Source organism: Globicephala melas, chromosome 8 (assembly GCF_963455315.2).
Source record: "Globicephala melas chromosome 8, mGloMel1.2, whole genome shotgun sequence".
In the NCBI taxonomy this organism is placed as follows: domain Eukaryota; kingdom Metazoa; phylum Chordata; class Mammalia; order Artiodactyla; family Delphinidae; genus Globicephala; species Globicephala melas.
This window is the reverse complement of record NC_083321.1, coordinates 46,744,251-46,768,556: the sequence shown is the minus strand read 5'-3', so window position 1 is coordinate 46,768,556 and position 24,306 is coordinate 46,744,251. Positions and strand designations below refer to the sequence as shown.

The 24,306-nt window shown below is 53.1% G+C and overlaps 1 protein-coding gene across 4 annotated transcripts in view; it reads right to left on the bottom strand.

The window, feature by feature from the left end:
* LMO1 (LIM domain only 1) overlaps nucleotides 1–24,306 on the bottom strand; it is a 56,082-nt gene that overhangs the window by 27,190 nt on the left and 4,586 nt on the right. Inside the window, exons 1-2 of one of the 4 annotated variants that reach the window (XM_030831310.2) lie at nucleotides 12,793–12,929; nucleotides 8,084–8,343 (exon numbers count right to left, since the gene is read on the bottom strand). The exons of 1 other annotated variant lie outside the window; for it this stretch is intronic. In XM_030831310.2, the coding sequence (XP_030687170.1) occupies nucleotides 8,084–8,108 (25 nt within the window). In that variant the 5' untranslated portion in view covers nucleotides 8,109–8,343; nucleotides 12,793–12,929. Of the gene's footprint in view, nucleotides 1–8,083; nucleotides 8,656–12,792; nucleotides 12,930–24,306 lie in introns of those variants that run through there. 2 more of the 4 variants (XM_030831312.2, XM_060304441.1) reach the window with 2 other exon arrangements.

The window sequence follows — 24,306 nt, the reverse complement described above, 5'->3', positions numbered from 1 at the left end:
CGCTGGCTTGTATTTATCTGAAATATTGCTTTTCAATCAGCTGGTTTATGAATGTACATGGGCCTCTCACCAGCCCACCTACTGCCCTGCTTTGAGGCAAGGGGCTAACCAATGAATTGATTCTCGCCTGGCTGCATCTGCATGTATGTCCAGGTTTCAATCAGCTCTGGGAACCACGGAGCTTCACGCCCCTTCTAACCGATGGGTGGCTTTGCAGGACAGAGGAAAAGCCAGAGAAGGCAGCGGGGACTGACCTCACCGTGGTCCCCCTCCAGGCTCGCCCATGGAGGAATGGGCCAGGGCTCTGATGTCAGCCCCCAACAAGAGCGCCAACAGCAAGCCTGCCAGCCACAACGGGGGAGCTGGGAGCCGGCAGAGCACAGAGGAGAGCAGATGGCCTGGGTTCCCAGCCCAGCCCTGGACTTGCGAGTTGTGAGACCTGCACACAGCACCACATCTCTACCTCTTCCCCTATCCACTCCCTTTGCAATGTGACTTTTCACCTCCTTCCTTCAAGGACAGAATCTGTTTCCCCATCCCTTGAACTTGGGCTGGGCTTGTGATTTATTTTGGCCAACAGAATGTAAAATGACAACATCCCAGAGCCAAGCCTAGGTCTCAAGAAGACATGCGTCCATTCTCTCTCCTGGACCTGCCTCCAGCCTGAGAACAATCTGGAAGAGCCTGCTGGATGATGAGGGACATAGTCTCGTTACCCCCAGCATCCAGTTTGATCAGCCATCTCCCAGGTATGAGTGAGTCTAGCCGAGACCCGAAAAACCGCTTAGCCAAGCCCAGCCTGCATCACTGACCCACAGGTTCGAAAGCTAAATAGATGCTTGTTGTTTTGAGCCTCTGAGTTTTGGGGTGGTTGGTTATGTAGCAATAACTAACTGATACACATGCACAGTACAATGCTCACTTTTAACTAAGGGTTCACTGAAACAAGAACTGTTGTGTAAAGACTGAGAGGCCGAAGCCAAAGAGACCATCCTGTAGCTGTGTAGAGAGCACTGTCACTTCACATAGGCATGAGGCTTCCAGGCCTATCAAGTGTGTACATGGACATTAGGTGTCAGTTAGGTGTTGCTCCCATTGTAGAGATGGGAAAACTGAGGCTCAGGAAGTTGTCTGAAGTCACACAGCAGTCAGCTGGGACTAGAAGCCAGGTCTCCTGACTCATGCTAGCAGGCTACACCTGATGACAGTAGGCCATTCAAGTAAGCCCACTTAGGAAGGGGCAGGAGGCAGAGCTAGGGGCCCAATCTGACCCAGTAGGCCTGCAGTCTGGGGCATCTGCCTCGGCTACCTGGACCAGCCTGCTTACTCTTCTCTACCATCTGCTTTTAATTTGCCCCCACTTATGTCAGCCACTGTAGGCTCCTGCCTTAGCCAGAACACAAAATAAACATACTCCAACCACTGAGAGATGAGCTTGTTACTAGCTTGGGTGGATGTGACTCTGAGCAGGACCTGGAATGGTCTGTAAGAGGCTTTGACCTACAGGAGTCTGTAGGCTCCTACGAGGCCAACCAAAGGGGAGAGGATGTGGCAAGGGGACAACGTGAGCAAGGGTATAGAGGCAAATGCCAGGTCTGCATGGGACACAAAACCAGAGCGGACATATTAAACCTGCCCAGCTCAGTGTGGCAGCAGGTCTCAGGCAGAATGCCAGCGTAGCAGAGGCTGGGTCCTCTGAAAGGAGGTAGATGGGATGGGAGAAGGGTGGTGGCAGAACAGAAAGAGCTGGGTCCAGCGTCCCAGATGAATGCAATCCAGTGGTGTGCCGACAGATAGCTCACAGCTGATTCTCTGGGGAAAAAACCCTTGATTTGTAGCGTTTGCCAGTTTCCGTGGTGTTCATACTTCCACCATGGCTGATGTCAAGCTACCCATGTGATATCACTGAACTCAGAGCTGGGAAGAGATGTGCAAAATCAGCTCTTGCAAGCCAGTGCAAGTTGACTCCCCTGGTGTAGTCCTATCTTGAGTACAGACCTACCAGGAAAACTCACTCTAGCAGCACCACGAAACGTTCAGCCTGAGGGGGGAAGGATGCCCTGTGTGCCTCAGTGTCTTTCAACTCCAGGTAAGGCAGGCAGGCAGCAAGGGCTACAGGCCACATGCACCTCTGGGGCTTCTCCAGTCCGTGAAGGCTCAGGCCACGTTAGCAACCATCAACGCCCGCCAGGAGGATCTACATCTGAGGACGGAACCGTGAGCCCTGAGCTGTCAGTAGGGCCGGGAGTAGGATGCCCAGACACATGGCCTTGGTCCAACTGACATTTCTCCTCATCGGAGATTTCTACCATTCAGCCTTATCATGTTTTGGGTACGGGCAGAGGGCACGGAAGCCGGGCATGGAACACTGAAAGATGCAGAAGCTCTGGGCTCTAACTCCCTACGTAACCCTGGGCAACTCTCTTGCCCACTTTGAGCCCCAACCATGCCATATAAATGGAAGGGCTTGCAAAGAGCGATTTCAGAGCCTTCTTCCCATGGTGCTTCCCTCCTTGGAAATCTGGACAGTGCTGAGTAGTGAGTCTACCCAGCTTCCTGGACAGTGGCGACTGATGACCATTAGGGATAAACTAGAAGAAGGAAGGTTAGGACCCAGTGCCTGGCAGTGAGCAAGGCACTGAACTGGGCACAGGACTATTTCAGATCATACTGTGGCTGTGTAGAGAGCACTGTCACTTCACACACGCACGAGGCTTCCTGGTTTATCGAGGGCGTACATGGACATTATCTCATTTAATCCTAATAACAATCGTGCCGGTTAGATGTGGTCGCTCTCACTGTAGAGATGAGAAGGCATAGAGGCAAAGCAATCTCCACACTGGGTGGGCACAGGACACAGAACTACAGTGGATGTGCTGGACCCGCACAGTTTAGCACTACAGTAGCTAAACCAGTCCCAGTCCCATGGTACTTGCCACACTGGGGTACCCAGGTGCTTTTTTCTACTTTGTCCCCTAACTCCTTCCAAACTTCCTAATGTGTCTGATCGGGGCTCCTGGGAGGCCCTCTGGCCCCTGGAGATGGACCCCAACTACAGCTTTGGTCTCCTGGCTACATGCGGGCAGCTCTGCCCTGTGCCGATGCAGCTCTGGAGGGGGCCTGCATCTGCTGAGAACCCCAACCTGGCTTGGGTCACTCCCCCATCAGCCTCTCGATCTCTGTCTTCTGCTCAGAAGGCCCAGCCAGGACTACTTCCCAGGTCCAGCAGCCTTGCCTGCCCCAGCAGCGCAGTTGCACTGAGGCTAAACCTTGTGTCTCCTTCGGCCACAGAAGGTCGGCCGCCAATGCTCGCTGGCAATCGTCCATCTGTTCCAAGGGGGAGAGACCGAAATAGACCTCCCCTTGGTCCTACTCTCAGATAGGGCCTGCTGAGTGGTTCCTTAAATGGAAGTGGGTGGGGCAGCCGCCCCATCTGACTCTGGGACCTGGAGTGGGGTAGGAAATCAATTCTCAGGAGGGATGAGAGGCAGGCCCCGGCTCTAGGAAAATGAACATTTCCATGTGCTAAAAGCATCATTGTGGGACGAGAGAGAGAGAGAGAGAGAGAGAGAGAGAGTGAGTTCCTATGGCCACAGAGGCCAAGTGAGTGGCCAGGCCAGCACTGAGCCCCGGCACGCAAAGGGTGAAGCTTTTAGGCGAGCAGCGGCCAGTGATCTCAGCTTCCCCCAGTCCTAATGCTCCCAAAAGGCTCTCTCCCACTCCCTGTAATTGGGCATCAGTAGTTAATGCAGTATTGACTGCATTACATGCTCCCGTGCCTCCCCTTGCTAATGCCAATTGCATCACCTTGTACAGTCACTGGCTTGCTTAGCCAATAGCCGTTAAAAGCAATCCAAATCATGAATCATATGGGAAACTTTTAGCAAGACACTGCCATCCGAGGAGACAATTTACAGTTGAGTTAATCTGGGTACATTAGCGAGACACGGATTCTGGACGACAGACCAATTTATGTTGTTTCCCTGTCCTCCCCCCCCCGACCCTTAGTGCTCTGCGTGGGCAGATGAATGGAAGAGCAGGGAACAGACAGAAGCACCTGCTTTTTTACCCCAGGCTCTGGGAGCGGGTTGGGGAGACCCATCTTCACAGGCTCCCTGCCTGGCTGAGTTGAGGCAGGAAGGGGACACGGCTGTACGTGCTGCTCAGGTTCTGTGATGCCTTGCTTCCCTGTAGTGAGGAGGCGGCTGCAGCCCGGGCTGGCCTGGTAGGTGCAGATGGAGACCTTCCTCTTCTAGGCATACAGTGGGTGCCAGGCCTGGTCCCTACCCTGCCAACCTCACAAGGCCTTTACCAGCCCTCAGCAGGCAGCAGTGTCCACTGGGCTCTGCCGTCCTGCTGATGGGCTGGGATCTGTAGTGTGGAACAGCATCAGGGCCCACTCCCTGCCTTCCCCCCAGGGCTGTGGAGGGGTCCTGGCCACAGGAGAGGCCGCCAGTACCCTCTGTGGCCCAGAGCATGACGGGATATTCTGGGAGGTCCCGCTGGTCAGTACCCAAGCACAGCTGAGAGCCTGCCCTCGCGGATCAACTGAGTCAGCTGTGGACGCTGCACTCACAGTAGTCGCTAACAACTGAAGGTGCACTGTCTGGTCCTCCTCAGCCCAGCTCCAATACCTTTAGGTGTTTTTAACTTATTAAAAATGCCCTAGGAATTAGGTCTGATGTTTAGTTCCACAGCCTGCCTGCTGCTTCCTGTGGTCACCCCAGCCCTCCTGCTGGGCCTCTGCAGAGGCAGCTTACACCCAGACCTACCCTTCTGCAGCATGCATCTGGGGACACCCCTTGGGGGTGCCCTTGGCATCCTCCCCTGTCCCTCACAACCCAAGGCTCTCACAGTTCTTGGGGCTGCTCAGACCCTCTGCTGCCTGCCCCTGCTCAAGGGCCTTTTCTCCTACAGCGTGAGGGCTAATTTGACTCTCAGGACTCAGGGCTGTAACTCGCCTTGCTCCCCTGGGGCTGCAAAGCTCCCCGGAGAGCCCACAGCCTGGTGCCAGCCCAAGAGCAGGTGCCAGGGGAAGAAGGGCTGTTTCTCCACGAAAGTTGGAGCTGGGCTTCCGTTGCTGACAGGCAGGCCCGACGGCATGTAGAAAGGCAGGACCCTGAGTTCCAGTAAAGTGGAGCTGCCTAGGCCAAGAGCAAGCATCCGAATGAAAGCAATTAATCTTAAAACCTGAAGTTTAACCGTTTGCAAAACAGATCTCTCCTCTCTGTGGTGGCCCTTCGCTGCTCGACCTAATGGATTACTTTATTAATAATGCACTGTGCTTAAAAGCAAAAAAAAAAAAAAAAAAAAAAAAAAATTTTTCTGACGATTCAATACTTCAGAAAGTCCCTTAAACCCGTTGCTACGGCAAAGCGATTGATATTTTATTATCTTTCAGAAGTGCAACATGAAAGCCCTGCAGCCCAGCAGAGCAGGAGCTTTGGTCCTCAGCAGCTGGCGGACCTGACTTCAACCAGAGGAGCCCCGGCCTCTTCCGACAAGATGCTGTCAGGTGGAGAAAAGGCATTGGGGGTGGTTAATAGGAGCCTGAGTTCACGCTGCAGCCAGACAAAGGGTGCAGTCCGCAGCCCTGAGGAACACACCCCTTGGGGGCCCTGGGGACCAGTGCTGACTCCCAGCCCAGACGGCCACCTGCTGGGAGGGCGTAAGTGCAAGGAAGGATTTAGGCAGCAGGTGTGGGGGGAGGGTGAGTATATCCAGAGCCTTTCTCCCTCCCCCCAACTGAAGGTACCACCTTCAAGGTTTCCTGGAACCAGGAGATGCTAGACTCACTCCAGTGGGGAGTGGAGGGTGGATTTTATGAGCAGAAAGGTTGCTTTTGGAAGACAGCTCTAGGCTGAGCAGGACAAGGAGCAAATGGCTCCTCAGGGCCTAAGCCAGCCTTCTTCCTTGTGCTGTGATGTGTCCCAGAGCTCAGTGGCAGCAACAGTACAGAGCACCATATGGTTTAGACTGGACAGGGTGGGGGACTTGTGGGGCAGCGTGAGCTCTCCTCCACAGGTCTGGTGAAGACTAGGGAAAATACATATGCCCAGGGTGTAGGCAGGAGATGGGCTAAAATGATCTCCAGAGAGCCATTCCCATTCAGGGCTCATCTGGAAACCTTTAGTATCACAAAGCCCGGGGCACTCTTGGTGCCTGCACAGAGTGCAAGACCCGAGGTGGTGGTGGTGGCGTCGTCTTATTGGCGGGAGACCAGTCTCCCTGCCTGAGGCCGCCCATGTATAGGGCCTGGGTCTTCTGGGTTTCTGGCTTGGGCCTGGGGAGCCAAGCATGCTAAACAATCTCTGCTAAAGACATACCCTGATTTCCACATGCTCCCCAGGGTGGGAGTTCCTCCAAACACCACGGAAGGACCCTCTGCCCTGGCTCCTCATTCTACCAAGAGGGAAAGTGAAGAGATGGGCATGACTGGTCCGAGATTACACAGGGAGTTAGTGGAGAAAGGAGCTAAATCAAGGTCTCCTCCCTCCTTATCTGGCCTGACCCCAGATCCCTTCTTCTCTCTTTCAATCTGTACACAACTGCACCAGCCCAGCCCTCTGATGGCCCACATGGGGCTCCAGGGGAGGGGTCCATGAAGAGAGAAAAGCATAAGGAGATGAATGTCACACCCCAGCCAGACCCTGGACAATGGATTCTTTTGGCCAGAGCATTTAGTTCCCCCTCCCTCTCTTTCCACACTCACACTGAGAAATGGCCTTGAGGGCCACAGAGCTCCTGCACATGCCACCCCCAGGCCAGATATTTTAAATGTCCCTCCCTGCTGGAGGTCTCAGAAGGTGGGAGGGGAGGCTAGGGGCATCAGCACATGATGGCAGCAAAGTGAACATCCTGTGTGACCTTAAGTCACTTAACTTCAGATTTTCACCAAGTGACCACGTCAGTAACACCACTGACCTGGAGAGCAAGAGGGCACAGACCTCTACTACTCACTAGCGGAGGTCAGAAGATGTCACTCTAAGAGGATTTCCGCTGACTCACGGAAAACCCACCTTCTCAGTTCCTTACCAGTAGAACCCAGGTGATGGCGTGGATGCTAACAATTACATTCACATCTCCCTCCCGACAACACTAACAAACTTAACAAACCAGGTAACCCTCCCCTACAGGGCAGGAGGGCCTGGGACAGCCAGGGGATGGCCACTCTTGACCCTGAGGGCTGCCCTTGGGTCACAGGGCACTCCTGGTTTTACCCTCAAGGGGACTGGGTTCTCCAACCTCTCCTGCACATACCAGGACAATTACTGCAGGGCACTCCCAGTCAGGAAGGCTTTGGGGTGTGTGGGACCACCATGGGTCCCTCTGTTCTGACCTCTCGGGCGCAGCGAGGCTCTTGACCAGGGCACGTCCATGCCGCTCCTGCACTCGTGCTACTGGCCAGGAGCGGGACACTTTCTTCCTCTGGGCCAAACTCCTGCCTCCGATTTCAAGAGACAGTGAGAATCACACTGGGAGACAGTGGGAATCACTGGAGGCACCCCTTTTTCTCACCAAGCTTTCGGGCAGCTGTCTCCCCGAGGGTCCGGCCGGCCTTTCCCCTCGCCTGCCGGGCACCCGGCGGCCACCGTCTTTCCGCGCGCCCGCTCGCCGCAAGCTCTGGAGTCCGATTTCCCGAAGCCACTGATTTGCTCGGCGCTCAGCGCCTCTCGGGTTACGCGGGCGGCGCGAGGCTGATGGCTGCGGTGAGAGGAGCAGCCGCAAAGACGAAAACGCTCTACGTGAAACCACTGCTGCGCCGAGATCGGAGGGCAGCCGGAGCCTCCACGCGGCCCCGCAGAGCATCGCACGGCCGGCGCACAGCTCGCCCTCCCGCGGTTCGGTCCGGCCTGTCCCGGCCCCGGGGCCGCGCAGCCCGGGGCTCCCTCATCTCCCCACGCCAGTCCCACTCGGTCCTCCCCCCGCCCCAGGCTCCAGCCCCAGCGCCCTGCGGACCGCCCGCCCAGCAAGCCCGGCACAGCCCGGTGTGTGGGCGCCGGTGTCCTGGCGTGTGTGTTCCCGCGCGCCGCGGCGGAGGGCGCGGGTGTGCGGGGAGTCGGGACCCCCGCCCGCCACCTACCGTCCTCCTTGTCCAGCACCATCATCTCGGGCGCTCCGTGTCCAGCCGCAGCTCGGCTCGGCCGGGAGAAGGGCGCCGGCTCCGGGCGCGCTTCGGCGGGGCGGCCGGTCCTCGGGCAGCGAGCGGGCTCTAATTACCCGCTTGCCCGGCTCTTAACCTAGATTGCACTCAGCTAGAATTACATTCAGGAGTGAAGCACTTCGCAGATACAAAAGCAGTCTCACCTACTTTTGTGCCTCAGAATTGCAAGGAACTATGAACTGCAATTTAGAGAGAGAGAAGGAGAGGGAGAGAGAAGGGGGAAGAGAGGATCAGAGCCGTTTCTTTGATTCTCACCTTCTAAATGGCTCAATTTGCCCAGTATAATCTGTCTTAATGTAATTGCATTTGATCGCTCATAACCCTGGCTCTGGCAACGACACAGCTTTCAGCCTCATAAAGTGTTTTCCCCTCGGATTTAATCTGAATCTCAATCTAAAATTATATTCAAAGAGATGGGGGAATCTCGGCGGCCGTCTCCCGCTGCCTTTCTCCCTCAACGTATGAGGTTTGCACTCCTGCTACTGAATAAATGCACACATTTCCCGAGGCCCCCCTCCCTCCCGGGTTAATGGGGAGTGGAGACGCGCGTCTGCCCGGCTCCGCAGCGCCGCCTGGAGGCCTGTCGGCCCCAACTCGGCGTGTGGCTCTGCTCAGGACCCAGGGTCCTCATTCCCAGTAACTGCCTGGTGGACCACACCTGTCTGTCACTCCCAGCCCCTCAGCCTTGATTTTGCCCCCCTCCCACGGGGCAATGTTTCTCTGACCTCGTGCCCTCCCTTCCTACTTCCTCTTCCCCAGGTTTCTGGGTGCTTCCTGGATTGTTTGGTAAAATTAACCCTCTGCAGGGCACAAATTTTCCCACTGTGTGTCTTACAGCACCACCTTTACCCCAGAAGCCCCTCCCAAGAGCATCCTGATTCCATAGAGAATGGGATCCTGTCTCAAATTCTCTCTGAGCAAGCACAGCATGGCCTTAAAGGTTTTTTTTTCATTCCACAATTATTTATTGAGCATATACTATGCACCAAGCACTATTTTAAGGCCCTGGGGATATAGCAGTGAAAACAAAGATTCCTGCTATTGCAGAGTTGACAATTCTTGCTCTGTAACTCAGGAGGCAGGAAGGGAGACAGTGTTCATCTCCTCTCCCTCTGAACCCTGCTTCTCTCCCAGAGCCCTGGGTCTGGTGCCCAGGCTGCCTACTCCAGGAAGGCCTCTCTTCAATATCAAGAGCATTATTTCCTTGACAGTACAGAGTTCCAGGATGGCATGAAAATCTTAATGGCTTTTCTCCACACAGATGTGTCAGAGGCTCATCCCCACAGTCTCTTCTGAGGACTAGACCCAGGCAAGGAGAAGGAAGCTGGAGTCCCTGGAGGGGCAAAGGGCCACCAGTTGAGACTTCATCCCATCTCTGCCTATTACCAACAGTGGACCTTAGCAAGTCATTTTCTCTCCCCAGGCCTCAGTTTCCCTGTTTGTGAAGTGGGAGACCTGCTCTGCTATCTCCAAGGTTGCTGCGGGGATCAGAGGAGATAATGCATGTGAATGTGCTTTGTGAACTGTGGCACCCCAGACAACGGAAGGGGACGTAGTGGGTACAAAGGAGACTTGGAGGCCAGGTCATGCCCCTTAAGCCCTGGGAGGCCCCAGTGCAGGGTGCTTGACTGGGGAGGGGGCGGGGGGAGTGGTGCTGCAGTCTATGGTCCTCTATCGTAGGCAGCAAAGTCAAGCTTTGAGAAAACAGAAGAGAGGCTGCTTCTAATGAGCTGCTTCCTCCGCAGCTCAGAGAGTTTCGCTTTCCCCTTCATCTTGAATACTTAATCCTAATAGTCCTTGAGTATATTTGATGTTAAATATATCATTTTGCTCAGACTCACCATCCCTCAGGACTGCGAGCTTGATCTCTCCCCTGTCACTGCAGCTGAACTGTACCCTGAGGGTCTGAGGGAGGCTTTGGCACTGCTGCCGCGGGCACATTTAGTGGCAGCCCCTCACCCCAGCCTGAGTGAGGGGGCCAGACAGTGTAGCAAGCACAGGGCCTGACAGGCTGGCAAGGGGTAGCTTCTTGCTGTAGACACCTCTGTGCTACCTGCAGGTATTCACTCCACAAGGGCTGCAGCCCTACTCCTGACCTCCAGGGCTGCTTCTCCTGACTTTCAGGGTCTGGCCCTGACCCACACACCTGGGCTCCATCAGCTGGGGCCACTTGCTCACTCTTTCATCCACGTGTTGTGCTCAGGACTCCGTCCCAACACCAGCTCTCCCCAGCCCCCAGGGTGCCCAGTTAGCAGCCACCCAGCCAGCCTCCCTCTAGGGAGTCAGAGGCCTTGCATGCCACCCCAGGGACTGGTGCAGTCTTGGGGTACTGAGCAGGGGATCGGTGCTGTGTGTGAAGGGCTGGCTGCTTGTGCCCACAGGCAGCTCTCTCTGCAGCCCCAGTGGTGAGCACTGAGTTCCCACACTCACCTGGAGAAGGGCCTCTGCAGAGGCCTTCTGCTTCACAGAGCTACCCGGCAAGCCTTGGACAGTTTGGGTGACTTGAGCTCCCAGCCAGGAAGAGGCCTGCTGGGTTTACAAACCCAGACACGAGCCTGGCTCATCCAACGGCCTCCCTCTCAGCTTATGGGTAACTGCTGTGCAGGCAGGTAACTCCCACGCCCATGCTCACTCCTACGCCTCCAGGTCCAGGGACACGCCCACAACACCAGGGTGCAGTCCTCGGATCCCCTGGGGCTGGGGGAGGTTGTCTGCACCTGACACATTCCACAGGTGATGAGCATATACTCTCACTTCCATACTGCCAAGAGTGCTCCAAAATGCCCTTGAAATGCCTCTGGGGACGGCAGGGGAAGGCCATTTGATCAGTCCCCTAGGTTACGGTGAGGGAAGAGGGGGTGCTCCTGGCTGCTTTACAAAGTTTTGGGCAGGTCCTAGCAGTTTGTCTTGTACCTGGCAGTAAAGTCCTGAGGAAGGATTCCTGCATCGGGGGTGGGGGTTGGGGGGGAGGTTGGAGACTTGGTGCCCGAGGGCCCAGGCAGACCAGATATTCCAGAACCCTTCAGTAGAGCCTGTCAGATGTGCCTCAGCCTGAGGGCCCTGCTCCCAACACAGTGCAGCTGTCTCTAAGATGGGGTTACAAGCTGGCCTCACAGGTGACACTCAAAGGGGTATTTGGAGTGACAAAGGCCATTTCCCTGTGGCCGCCACAGTTGACTAGACAGGGTGAATCTACAGACTTTGCAGAACAATCAGGATACCTGCTGGCCAAGTTCAGATGCCCTGCCCTGCCCTGCCCCCGACTCACACAAAAGCAGCCCATGCACAGAGATTTGCAACCAGCTAGAGTGGAGAAGTACACGGTTGGCAAACTTTTCCTCTTTTGGTTTCTGGAGGCCCTGGACAGGCCTTCTAAGAAGCTGCAGTTATAACTTATTAGGCTTTGTGGGTGCCTAGGCAGAATCTGCACTCCAGAAAACAAGTCTCCCCACTCACTTGATGAAGTCCAATCCACCCCTGCACAACAGCCCAGAGAAGGCTGTCGATATAGGCTGTCGACCAAATGTCCTAGTTTGCCCTGGGGCTGAGGGGTTTCCAGGATCCAGGACTGTCAGTGTTAAAACAGGGACGGTCCTGGGCAAACCAGGACAGTTAATCACCCTAGTGGGATGTGGTAGGGTGGGACAAGGGACTAGTGGGGCCGGAGAGAAAGGCCAGGCAGCCAGACCCTCCCCTGCACACCAGCAGCTGCCTCCCACCCCCAAATTTCCCAGCCTCCTGCCTCAGGGCTCCATCTCCTGGGCACCAAATAACTGCCCTAGCAACTGGCAGTGCTCCTTGGGCCAGCAGCACTGTGACCCCTCCTGAGAGGCTGGCAGTTAGAATGGGAAGGGTGTGAGCTGGATCCAGGGGTGGTCCAGATTTTGGGAGACCCAAGCTTCCTTATGCAACTGGGGTCGGGGGGGTTAAGAAAGGAACAGTAGATCACTAATACAAATTACAACAGAAGGACTCTGAAGCTTATAATTCATTAGCTTCAAGGTGAATCCGGCCCTGATATCTTGGATATATGGCCCATCCACGGGCCCTAGCCAGCGGAGCACCTCCCAACACGCTGGACTGGGGGAGCTGATGGTGAGCGTCCTCCCCAGCCCTGCCAGGGATGAAGCAATGTCACCCATCCCGCAGCTATGAAGTTCCAGAACGGAAGGGACCCCAGGACAGTGCCGAGTTCTCTGGGCATCCCCCTGGGGGAGCCGTTCTGCAGTCGGTGCAGAAGGGGGAGGGCGTGCAGATACCCAAGTGGGAGGCGGGGAGACTGGGGCCAGCGGGCACTGCGGGGAAGCCCGCGGCGCGGATCGGAGAGGCGCTCCCGTGTCTGCGAGGCGACAAGAGCCAGTGAGAAAGTTCCCGGCCCGAGCGTGCGGGGCTGGCGGGCTCGGGGTGGCCCGTGTGACTTCCTAATCCCCCTGAGAAGCCTCGGGGACTGAGCCCGGCACCCCGACACACACCCGCGCGCACCTCCACCGCCCGGCTTCCAGGAAGCAGCCCAGCGGCCCGAGGCAGCCGGGAGCCGGGGGCGCTGCCGCCGCCGCCGCGCGGGGTGGCCTCGGCCGGGCCCGCGCCGCCGCCCCCACCCTGCGGCCCGCGGGTCCCCGGGCACCTACCGTCCTCCTGGTCCAACACCATGGTTCCCCCCCCGGGCCGAGGACGCAGAGGGGCGGGCGGCTCGGACTCCGCCGCCGCCCGCCTGCGCTGCTCCAGTCGGCCCCGCGCGGGCTCCGCGCCCGGCTAGCGCTGCCGCGGACGGGGGCGGGCGGACGGGGGCGGACGGACGGGCGCCGGGAGCTGAGCCCAGCGGACAGGGAGCTCGCGCGGGCGGGCGCAACCCGGGGGCGGGGCGGGGCGGGGCTGGGGCGCATCAGCCGGGCCGGGATCGCCGAGCCGATCCGGCAGCCGCTGCCCGAGCCGGGCCGCCGCCGCCGCCGCCGCCGCCGCGCGCCCTTCTCTGCGCGCTGGCAGCGCTCGCGCAGCCGAGTGAAGCCTGCGTTTCCCAGGGCCCCTCAGATTCCCCTGTTAATTAAATCAATTCATTATGCTCAGATCTGATTAGCGGCCCTTCCCCCCTTTGAATCAATTATTCAATACACAAACATAATTGCTTGGGCCAGAGGTGCACGCCATTAGCTTATTTAACTCCAAGGACACTAATTACCCGCAGGGCACGGGAACTTTTCTCATTAATTCTGACAAAACACAAAAGCACAGCCAGAGTGTGTGCGTGTGAGGACTCTGTGTGTGTGTGTGTGTGTGATCACATGCCGGAGTGTGGGCTGTGTGGGGTGGTGAGCCACTGTGTGAGCTTCAGCTGGGACTTAGGGGTGGCGGAATGTGTGTGATTTCGGGTGGGAGTGTGTGGGGTGTCGTTTTGAGTCTGTGACCCTGTCCTCGTGAGTGTGGGACTTTACGTGTGCGACTGTCAGTGCATCGGGCTGGGTGTGGCTCTGAGTCTGGGGACTGAGGGCGAGGGTCCGAGCCCCAACGCAGGAATGTATGAGATTGTGCGAGTGCCTCTGTGTGTGGCTGTGAATGTGACTCCCTGGCTACTGTGGTAGGCACCCATCCCCTTTCTTTTTCGCCTAATTGCCTGGCCATTGCCCACTGCACGCTCAGACCCACAAGGGCAAGTGCAGACCACACAAGAGAAACCGGAAGAATCAGGAGGCAGTGCCCAGGTTGGGGCAGTGTCCCCCTCCCCCCATCACCGGTTTGTGCACCGACTGGACTATGCTCCCCCTCCCCCCAGTTATAAACCTCAGGTTCCCATCATCCCCTTCCCTCGCCCTCTCACTGCACATCCCTATACTTCCCCCATTCTCCAGCGTTTATTCCAAAGCCCTCCTGAGTCCCAGCTCGCCCCCTTCCATTTCCACAAGTGCTTGATATCTAGGCACACTCCCCCACCCAATTCCACAAACCTTACTTCTTTGCCTCCTGTCTGTAAGGTTGAACGGAGGGTGTGCCTATGGTCGACCAACTTCTCCACATTTTACCTCCCAGGAAATCTCTATTGAGAGAGAGCCAGTGAGAGAGCCCACAGAGGCAGGGACACAGAGGGTAATTGATTCCCCCAAATTAGGTTTCTGCTTTCTAAAGACCGGTATTGTTCCTGTTCTCAATGTGCACAGAGGTATTGAAGATTTCCTTTTTGTTTCCTCAGGCAATGAATGAGCTTAATCCATTTGGCTTTATAAATCAGGAAACTAATATTCGCTCCTTCCATAGCCGCTTTTTAAAAAATTTAATTGGTGGGGGAGGCACAGCTTGTCACCCTTATGCTGTCCCCAAGCCCCCACTTATCAAAACACATTCTGATTGAGGGGTGGAGAGAGGGCTGGGGGGAAGGGAGGGCTCATCCTGATTCCTTCTGCCCTCCTCCATCCTTGCCCATGGACCCACATAGTTCATATTGGGAAAAGTTTGTGAAATGACTGAATTAATCATATTCAGTTCAGTAAAGAAAAGCAGACTGTTCAGAGGTGCTCTTCAGGATGATCTCCCACATCTGCTGCTCTTGGTCTCCCATGAGCACTGAACATGGCCTTGCCATGACTGGGTCTGGCAAATCCTCATCCTCACCATCCAGCACAAGCTGCTAGAGTCATCTTCCTGGTGCCAAGCCCTGCGCCTGCTACTCTCCTGCTCAAGGTACCAAAATGTTCATTGCAGCTCTATTTACAATAGCCCAGAGATGGAAGCAACCTAAGTGTCCATCATCGGATGAATGGATAAAGAAGATGCGGCACATATATACAATGGAATATTACTCAGCCATAAAAAGGAACGAAATTGAGCTATTTGTAATGAGGTGGATAGACCTAGAGTCTGTCATACAGAGTGACGTAAGTCAGAAAGAGAAAGACAAATACCGTATGCTAACACATATATATGGAATTTAAGAAAAAAATGTCATGAAGAACCTAGGGGTAAGACAGGGATAAAGACACAGACTTACTAGAGAATGGACTTGAGGATATGGGGAGGGGGAAGGGTGAGCTGTGACAAAGCGAGAGAGAGGCATGGACATATATACACTACCAAACGTAAGGTAGATAGCTAGTGGGAAGCAGCCGCATAGCACAGGGAGATCAGCTCGGTGCTTTGTGACCGCCTGGAGGGGTGGGATAGGGAGGGTGGGAGGGAGGGAGATGCAAGAGGGAAGAGATATGGGAACATATGTATATGTATAACTGATTCACTTTGTTATAAAGCAGAAACAAAAAATAAAATTAAAAAAAAAAGAAGCTTCCATGGCTCCCCTTTGTCCATAAAACAAAGCCCTAACTACTTATCCTATCATTTCAGGCCCTTCGGGAGATCTGGGGAAGCCTTTGTAACCACCACTGCCCTTCACTTCAATTCAATTGCTATCTATTGATCTCCAACAACAATCCCACACTCCAGCCCCTCTGGACTGCTTTACTGTAATTGAACACACCCTGCAGGTTCTTGCTCTAGTGATTCTTCTCATGGCATCCCTCTGCTTAGAAAGCCCTTGCCCACCTCTCAAAGCCCTCTAAGGAAACCTCACCCCTACGTTTCTCTAAGTGAGTGTCTCTATGTGAAGTCTGGATGACTGAGTGGTATGTGGATTATTCCATTGAGCCCTGGAGTATAAGGTCAGCCCTTGAGGGCAGAGTTTCAGCTCTCCTCTGGAGTGGAAGGACAGATATCATATGAAGAGTCTACACTGGGTCACTGGAGAAAATGCGATCTGCAGAAGCAGGGGAAGGATTCAGATATAAGAATGGAGGCTCAGAAGGAGGGAACCTTGGGTACCGTCTTTCCTCCCTCCCCAGGATCTCAGATGGCATGGGACCAGAACCCAGTTGCACGCTTCCTCTGGATCTAATATTTGGATCTCCATGCTTCTCTGTGTTGCTGGGCATGGCCACTGCCTGGATTGGTGCCGGCTGTTCCTGGCACTAGGGCATCTGGCCAACAGGACAAGAGGGGGCTGAAATTCTGCCCTCTCTCTGCTCTCCAAGCCATGTGCTTGACATGGGCTGTACTCACCAAAAGAGGGTACTTTTTGCTAGTTTGCACAGAAGCACTATGTGGACTCGCGTGGCCCCGGAATTGAGTGATCTGCTTGGCCAGATCTGACACTCAAGGAGGCCGGCCTGAAGGGTTGAGCACCCAGCCTCCTCTGCCCCCACCCTCACTCACACCAAGGGCCTGTGTGAGCTCTTAGAAGACCAGCCTCCTGGTTTTCATAGAGGAAGAGAAAATTCAGAGAGTTTAAGCATAATGGGTGGTCAGGGATACTGAAACAGATGCCCAGCCCATCTTTGAATTTATATGGGCCCCAAGCACTGGTGAAGGACACTGAACTCAGTCCATCCCTGAGATTCAGACATGGACAGACCTACTGTAAGGATCAAGGTCCCCAGCAGAAACCACGCTGGAGGAGAGACAGTGAGCTTCCTGAAAGGAGATCCTCATGGGCACCTAGACTGAGTAGAAAGGCCTGGAGTTTGGAGGGGCAGCAACTCCAGGTATGGCGCAAAGCTAGGCCTGACCCACTTCTACCCGGCACTCCCATAGGAAGTGGGCAGTGGTGCAGATGAGGAAGCATATCACTAACGGCTTTAGTATTGAAGCCTCCTCTGAAAGAGCTGGTCACTAGGAACAAAAGGTAACTGTAGAGAGGGACAAGAGCAACTGGGTCAGCAGCTCGGTGGCATTGGTGGCAGCACATGCATGCAATGGACGACAAGATGGCAAGAGTATTGGGAAGCAGCTCTCGTTATATGGGAGGCATCTGTATCCCTAGCCCATCAATCCTACCTCCCAACCCTGGGACTGTTAGAGAGAAAATGGCTTTATCCAGAACTCCAAATCTGATAGTGTCCAGAGGGCACTTGGATAACACATGTAAGCATTCCTAGAAGGTCTTACACCTTTTTGGAGAGGAGGATCCAGAAGAAGAGAATCAGAGCATGAGAATTTCGGGCTAATTGTTGTGAATGTGTAAGATCTGGTACCCGGCATATGTATGGGCTCCATATTCCAACCTGCTTTTGCTATGTGACTGGCATGAAGGGAGAGGCTGTGGGAGCAGGAATGGGCCGGAACAGCCCCGACTGCCAGCTTTGCCTGACGGCAGTGGAGATCAGCAGGACACGCAAAGGGCCTCATTAATATCAGGCCAACCAAAGGCTTTGTTCCCACGGCCCCTCGCTGCCCGGAAGGTCTCCTGAAGCCACACATGCTCGTCCATGCTCCTGAACTTCTGTTTCATTTCTCTTCTTGTCTCCCCAACTGTCTGATTCATCCCCCTGCTCCTCTGAAGTCTCAGCAGATGATGTCACCTCCTATCTTATGAGATGAGAGGTGTTAGACAGAAAGGCCCACCTCCCCCTGCCGAACACCTTCCCCTGGGGTGCTGTCCACGGCTGTTGGGGTGTGTAGCCCTTACTCGGGATTTCTCCTTTGAGTTCTACTCCAGTATTTCCAAATGCCCCCTTGATATTTCCACTTGGCTGTTTCAAAGGTATCTTAAAATTTAAAATCCAAATTGAGCTCATGATTTCTTCCCAAATCTTTCTTCATCTTGTTCCAGTAAACCTGCCACTCAGTTCTTAATACCAGAAATCTGGAAGTAAAGCAGAATTTCAACCAAGCCAGCAAAAGTAACCAAAAAGAAGTTTGTGTGTGTGTGTGTGTGTGTAAGAAACAGCAAATATATGGAATAAGATGGAATAAGTAAAGTATATCAGTATATTACACTAAATGTGAAGAGACTGGATTTCCCTATCAAAAAACAGTTTGTCTAAGTTAAAACATAAAATATAGCCAAATGCTGTTGACAAGAAATATTCCCCAAACAAGGAATTCCTCTATGAAAACCAGACCCATTAATTCCACTTCTAGGTATATAGACAAGAGAACTGAAAACATGGCCACACAAAAATTTGTACAGTGATGTTTATAGCAGCATTATTTATAATAGCCAAAAGGTGGGAAAAAACCAAATGTCCATCAACTGACAAATGGACATGACTGGGCCATAAAAAGGAATGAAGTACTGATACACACCACAAAATGGATGAGCCTTTAAAATGTTATGCTGTGTGAAAGAAGGCAGTCACAAAAGTCTACATGTTATATGAGTCCATTCATTCAAAATGTCAAGCGTAGGCAAGTCAGTAGAGACAGAAAGCAGATGAGTGGGGTTAATAGTGGGATGACAGCTAAAAGGCACAGGGTTTCTTTTTGAGGTAATGAAAGGTTCTAAAGTTGACTGTGGTGATTCACCCATCTATAAATACACTAACATGCATTACATTGTACACTTTAAATGGATAAATTGTATGGTATGTAAATTATATCTCAATAAAGCTATTTTTTAAAATGGTGCTACCATAATTGGTTATCCATCTGGAAGAAACAAATGGGATCCCTACCCACTCCCATAAAGATTATGTTCCAAATGGGTTAGAGATTTTAATACAAAAATGAAACAATGAAAATATTAGAAGAAATTTAAAGGAAAAATGGAATAGATTTGGATAATGAAAACATGAGTAAATTTGGTGGGGGATATCTGCAAGAGTAGCAAAAGAAAGGATAGACATTATACTAAGTTAATTTTTAAAACTTTGATGGCGGGCTTCCTTGGTGGCGCAGTGGTTGAGAGTCCGCCTGCCGATGCAGGGGACGCGGGTTCGTGCCCCGGTCCGGGAAGATCCCACATGCCGCCGAGCGGCTGGGCCCGTGAGCCATGGCCGCTGGGCTTGCGCGTCCGGAGCCTGTGCTCCGCAAAGGGAGAGGCCACAACAGTGAGAAAAAAAAACTTTGATGGCAAAAGATACCATAAACAAAGAAAAACAACAAATGATTTACCAGAAAAATATATGCAAAATATAAAACAATAAAAGGGAAAATGTTGTATATACAAAGAGTTTCTATAAATTGTAAAGAAAAAGACAAATGCCCAAAAGAAAAATGGAAATAGGGTATGAACAGGCTGTTGCGGGAGGAGGAAATCTAAATGGCCAATAAAATGCTTACCCTCATTATTGTTTAGGAAAATGCAAATTAAAGCAAAATAAGTTTTCATTACTTTAATTCATCAGATTGGAAAAAAAATTAAGAGTAAATTTAAGGTCTGTTAGAAATGTGAGAAAATGGGCGCTCTCATTTGTTGCTGAGCAAGTAATCGGGCACTATCTGATACAATTTGGGGCAAGTAACCTGGTGCTATTGATTAAAATTAGAAATGCACATACCTTTTTTTTTTTAACATCTTCATTGGAGTACAACTGCTTTACAATGGTGCGTTAATTTCTGCTTTACAACAAAGTGAATCAGTTATACATATACATATGTTCCCATATCTCTTCCCTCTTGCGTCTCCCTCCCACCCTCCCTATCCCACCCGCACATACCTTTTGACCCAGAAATTCTCCTTCTGGGAATATATCTTATGGAGGAAAATCACCCGTATTTAAGGGTAGCCTTATAATTTCAGCATTGTTTGTGGTGGCAGGAAACTGGAAACTATCTGATATCAATGTCACTCAATGATCAAATAAACTGTCGTACAGCCCAGCTGAAGAACATCATGCAGCTGTTAAAACGGGAGTTAGACCTACAGCTATGGAATTGCGAAGGGTGTCTGTGATGTACTGTTAAGCGAGAAAAGTAGGTTGCAGAGTAAGTAGCAAGTAATATCCCATTTAAAAGAAAACCTCTCTCTGCTTAGATGAACACAAAGGCAAGATGTGCAAGGCTGCTCCTGTTCAGGCTGTCAGCAGGGTGGCCTTAGCAGGTGAGAGTGGAAGGCGGGAGTTAAGGGCAAAGTAGCAACTTTCTTCATTGTGTACCTTTAGAATCTTTTCATTACTTATAATAAGTAAGTAACTTGTAATTTTAAAAAATTTAGAAATAAATTGGAGTCATTTTTGACACTCCCTCCAATCACACAGTCACCACGACTGCGCTAGTCTGAGGGACCGTTATCTTTTGCATGCTGCTGCAAGAGCTTCCTGCTAGCCTCCCTGCATCCACCCTGAGGCCCGCTAATATAGCCTCCATACCCTGTATGCAGCCAGGAGATGTCTTCAAAATGCAGATCAGATTTGGTCAACCAACCGTCAGAGCTGTAATGGCTCCCGGTTGCTCTCTGCAGAAAGCCCCCATCCCCAGCCTGTCCCTTGGCTCTGCACAAGTAGGGTCTCCTGAAGCATCTCCCATCACGGGCACCCACCACTTGCTCCCACCTGCAGTCGTTGCCCTTGTCATTGTCTGAACCACTGCTTGCCTCAGGGCCTGCAGGCTCGCTGTTTCATCTACATGGAACGTTCTTCATTTGGACCACCTCTTGCTCACCCCGTGGGTCTGGGATTTAATGTCACTCTCTTCATCAGGGTGGCCTCTCCCCTCCAGACTAGGTTAGATCTCCCTCTTACAGTCTGGCGGGGCCCTCTGCTTTTCCTCCATAGTTCTTATCACAACGATCTAGTTAATTACATAGTTATTTGTATACTTATTTGTGTGACGGGGATCAAAGAAAAACTGTTAAGTTGTAAGTGTTTGCATCTTCTCTTCCAACCTCCTGCTTTGGGGGAGAAATGGGTCAGACAAGAAGGCCCAGGGGTCTAACCCAATTCTGAGATTCTGAACTTGTCCTTGCCCTTCTCACAGCCACCACCCGAACCACAGTTGGGAGGATTTGTCTCCTCACATATTTCCCTCCACCCTTGTATTTATCTAGTCATCTAGCTTGTTCTGAGAACTGGTGATGACAGGGCCCTCTGTGGTGCTGGTGAGCTTGCAGGCTTCCCTGGCAGTTCAGAGTGGCACACTCGGTCTCCAAATGGCTTTCTTCTGCACCTCCCACCCATCAGAGACCCTCACCACGGGGGCGTCCTGGAGCCCCACTGTGCCCTCTGAGGCCACAGCCACCCCAGCAACCAAGCTCCAGCCTGATCGGCAGCTTCAGAATCCCAATCCCATGGGCTTCCCTGCTGGCGCAATGGTTGAGAATCCGCCTGCCAATGCAGGGGACACGGGTTCGAGCCCTGGTCCGGGAAGATCCCATATGCCACGGAGCAACTAAGCCCGTGCGCCACAAGTAATGAGCCTGCACTCTAGAGCCTGCGAGCCACAACTACAGAGCCCGAGTGCCACAACTACTGAAGCCCGCACGCCTAGAGCCTGTGCTCTGCAACAAGAGAAGCCACCGCAAGGAGAAGCCCGCGCACCGCAACGATGAGCAGCCCCCGCTTGCCGCAACTAGAGAAAGCCCGCGCGCAGCAACAAAGACCCAACACAGCCAAAAATAAATAAATTATTTAAAAAAAAAAGAAAAAAGAAAAAAGAATCCCAATCCCAATCAGAATCCCGAATAATCATCCTGCGTGATTAGGGTCCTCTGTTCCCTTTCCCGTCCTCCTAATCACCTGTCCACGGAGGACTGAACACCTGGAGTGATCCTGGGCTGGATCTCTGAAGCCGGGCATCCCCACGTACTCGTGGGGCTGGGGCTGGTCCCAGAGCTTCATGGACTCCTGCCGACCGGCCCGTGGGCTGAGCACTGTGACTCAGTCCCAGAGAACAGACAGTGTCCTGACAAGCTTACCAGAGTGAACACGCCCACATGCAGGTGGTCCCCTTGGAGCTACAGCCGCATGTCCCAACAGCACACGCGTCCCAGAAGCCGTCCTCCCGATGCTGCAGGCAGGGGCCAAGGTACGTGAGGCTGATGGGGAAGCACCTCTGGTCTGCTTCCTCCAGCCTCTATCTAGTGGGGTCCTTCTGTCCTACCCCTGCTCCCAAATCGAAGATGCCCAAGGGGTTCTTTGTCACGCCCAGCCTGTCTGAGAGGCCCCACCAGTTCCCAAATGATACAAGTTTGGAGAAAAATCCATCACCCTGGAAGCACATAGTCCTCTATGGCTGCTGTTACCCAGGACCTGCCTGGGTTTCTCCAAGCCAGGCATTGAGCCCTCATACTTGGGCCCCTTCTGTGGTCAGTCGTAGAAATATCTGAGTCCTGTCAGGGCTGGAGGTCACAGTCAGCCACTACTCAGGGCCTGCACTAAATATGCCCCAGCCCAGCAGACTGAGTCACCCACACAGCCTGGAGACCGGCTGCTAATTCAGACCCTCAAAGAGCCTGTGGTGCTGCCCTGAGGCCTCTCAGACTTGGTGGTGACGGCTCAGGCCTGGATCCTGATTCAGGTTCGAACACTACTTAATGCAGATCTCAGGCAACTTCCCCTTCCTGAGCATGGCCGACTGCTGTTGGTGTCCCCAGCCTCCATTCTCCCCTCCCTCCAGGGCAGCTGCCCAACTGGAGACTATCTTTCCCAGCTTCCCTTGCAAATAGGTATAGACAACTTACTATTCTCATCTGTAGGCAGGAGAGATATGAGCTACTTTTCCCTCTCCTGTGTACAAGGACGTTGCTTATCCAGGGCTTCCTGTCTTCCCCGCTTCCCATAAGCTAGAATACAGACATTCCAATACCCAGATTGGACTATGCAGGTGACAACACCGGAAAGGATGCAGGGAAACAAAGTGGAAGGAAGCTGGGTCCCCGAGTGACCTTGTAGAGCAGCCCTGACAACCTGAGCTTCTTACCTCGTGTTATGAGAGAGAGAAATAAAGTTCCATCTTATTCAAGCCATCGCAGTTTGGGGTCTATCACAGCAGCTTCGCCTTTCCCCTAATGCATGCATTGAGCCTGATTCCCCAGCAATAAAATGGTTTCTTCAAGTTCCAAGTTTCCAATTCCAGGCTTTGCTTTGCCAGGACTTGGGTTTCTAGGAAGCTGCCCAGAATGCTCCCTTGGCCTGAGCAGACCCTTGTTATATGCCCTGCTTCATCCTTCCTTCAAGAAGTTCCCTGATGGTCACATAGGGCCTGACCCTGGGACAGACGGGGGAAAGGATATGCAGAAGTTTATCTTTTTAGCTGAGGGCACAGCTGGAACAGGAGTCAAGGCCAGCGGGATTAGTCTCTGTTTTAGATCCTAGATCTAAAACAGATCCTAGATCCTAGATCCTAGATCCCTGGTTTGAGCCTAGTTAGGTGTTCATCCTGACCCTACCCTTGGCTATTTTAGCCCAACTGCTCCAGCTGTGGGGCCTCTTGCAGTCCCCACCCCTCACTCACCTTTTCTGCTGATTCTAAGCCAGATTCTCTGAACCTGAAGATGTGACCCAGGTCTGTGGACACAAAAAGATCAGGGGGCTGCCTTTCCTAAAACTCCACTTCGTAGGACCCAGGTGGGTCCCTGGCTAAGGTGGCACCCTCCTACTTCATGCCTTGCCCGAGGGCCCCAGCAAGTTGGCTCAACAACTCTCAGAGCAACGTGATCACACACAAACCTGTGCCCCAGAGGGGAACCGCCTAGGCTGGTCAGACCTAACCTGACCTTGAGCATTTGTCTGGGGGTGATCCTAACAGGAGTTCAGGAGCTGGAAGCTACTGATCTAGACTGAACGGCCTAAGATAAGCCCAGATCTGCTAAGGCCAGCAGAACCATGCCGAGGAGTGGAGGTGGGCCTGATGCTCCTGCTTTGTAAGTCTGGACCGAAAGCCTCTCAGCCTTCCTCATGCTCCCCTTGTCTACAGCCAACTGTGTCCTGTGCCTCCTATGTTCAGGCCCCACGCTGGGCACCAGGGTTCACAGTCACTGTAGTAGACAACTATGAGGTGTCTGCTTAGCATAACCTCCCATTACTTGCCCCCATCCATCATCCCATTCGTACGTCTCCTGTGAAAGATATTCAGCTCTTAACATAATCCTACCCCCATGGCCTGATGGACCCTGGAGTAGGCACCTGATCCAAGCTAGACTGATGGGTCCCCCCTGCTAGGAGTTTTGGACTTGGGACCAAGAGAGTTGAGTTAGTCCCTCTCTGGTGGCTGAAACTGTAAGATGTAAAATTCAAGACTCATATTCTCTGCCACATAGATAGAGCTGCTCTGTGGAGAGACAAAGACTAAGCCAGCATGAAGAGACAAGCAGAGACAGTGACAGACACAGGCCTGATAGTGTTCTGCTTCCGAATTCTATTTTTCCCTAGACCCAGCTCCATTCCTGCCCGTCCCTTGCATTAGATGTTCTAAGAGTAAGTTGGATTTCCATCACGCTCAACCAGAGG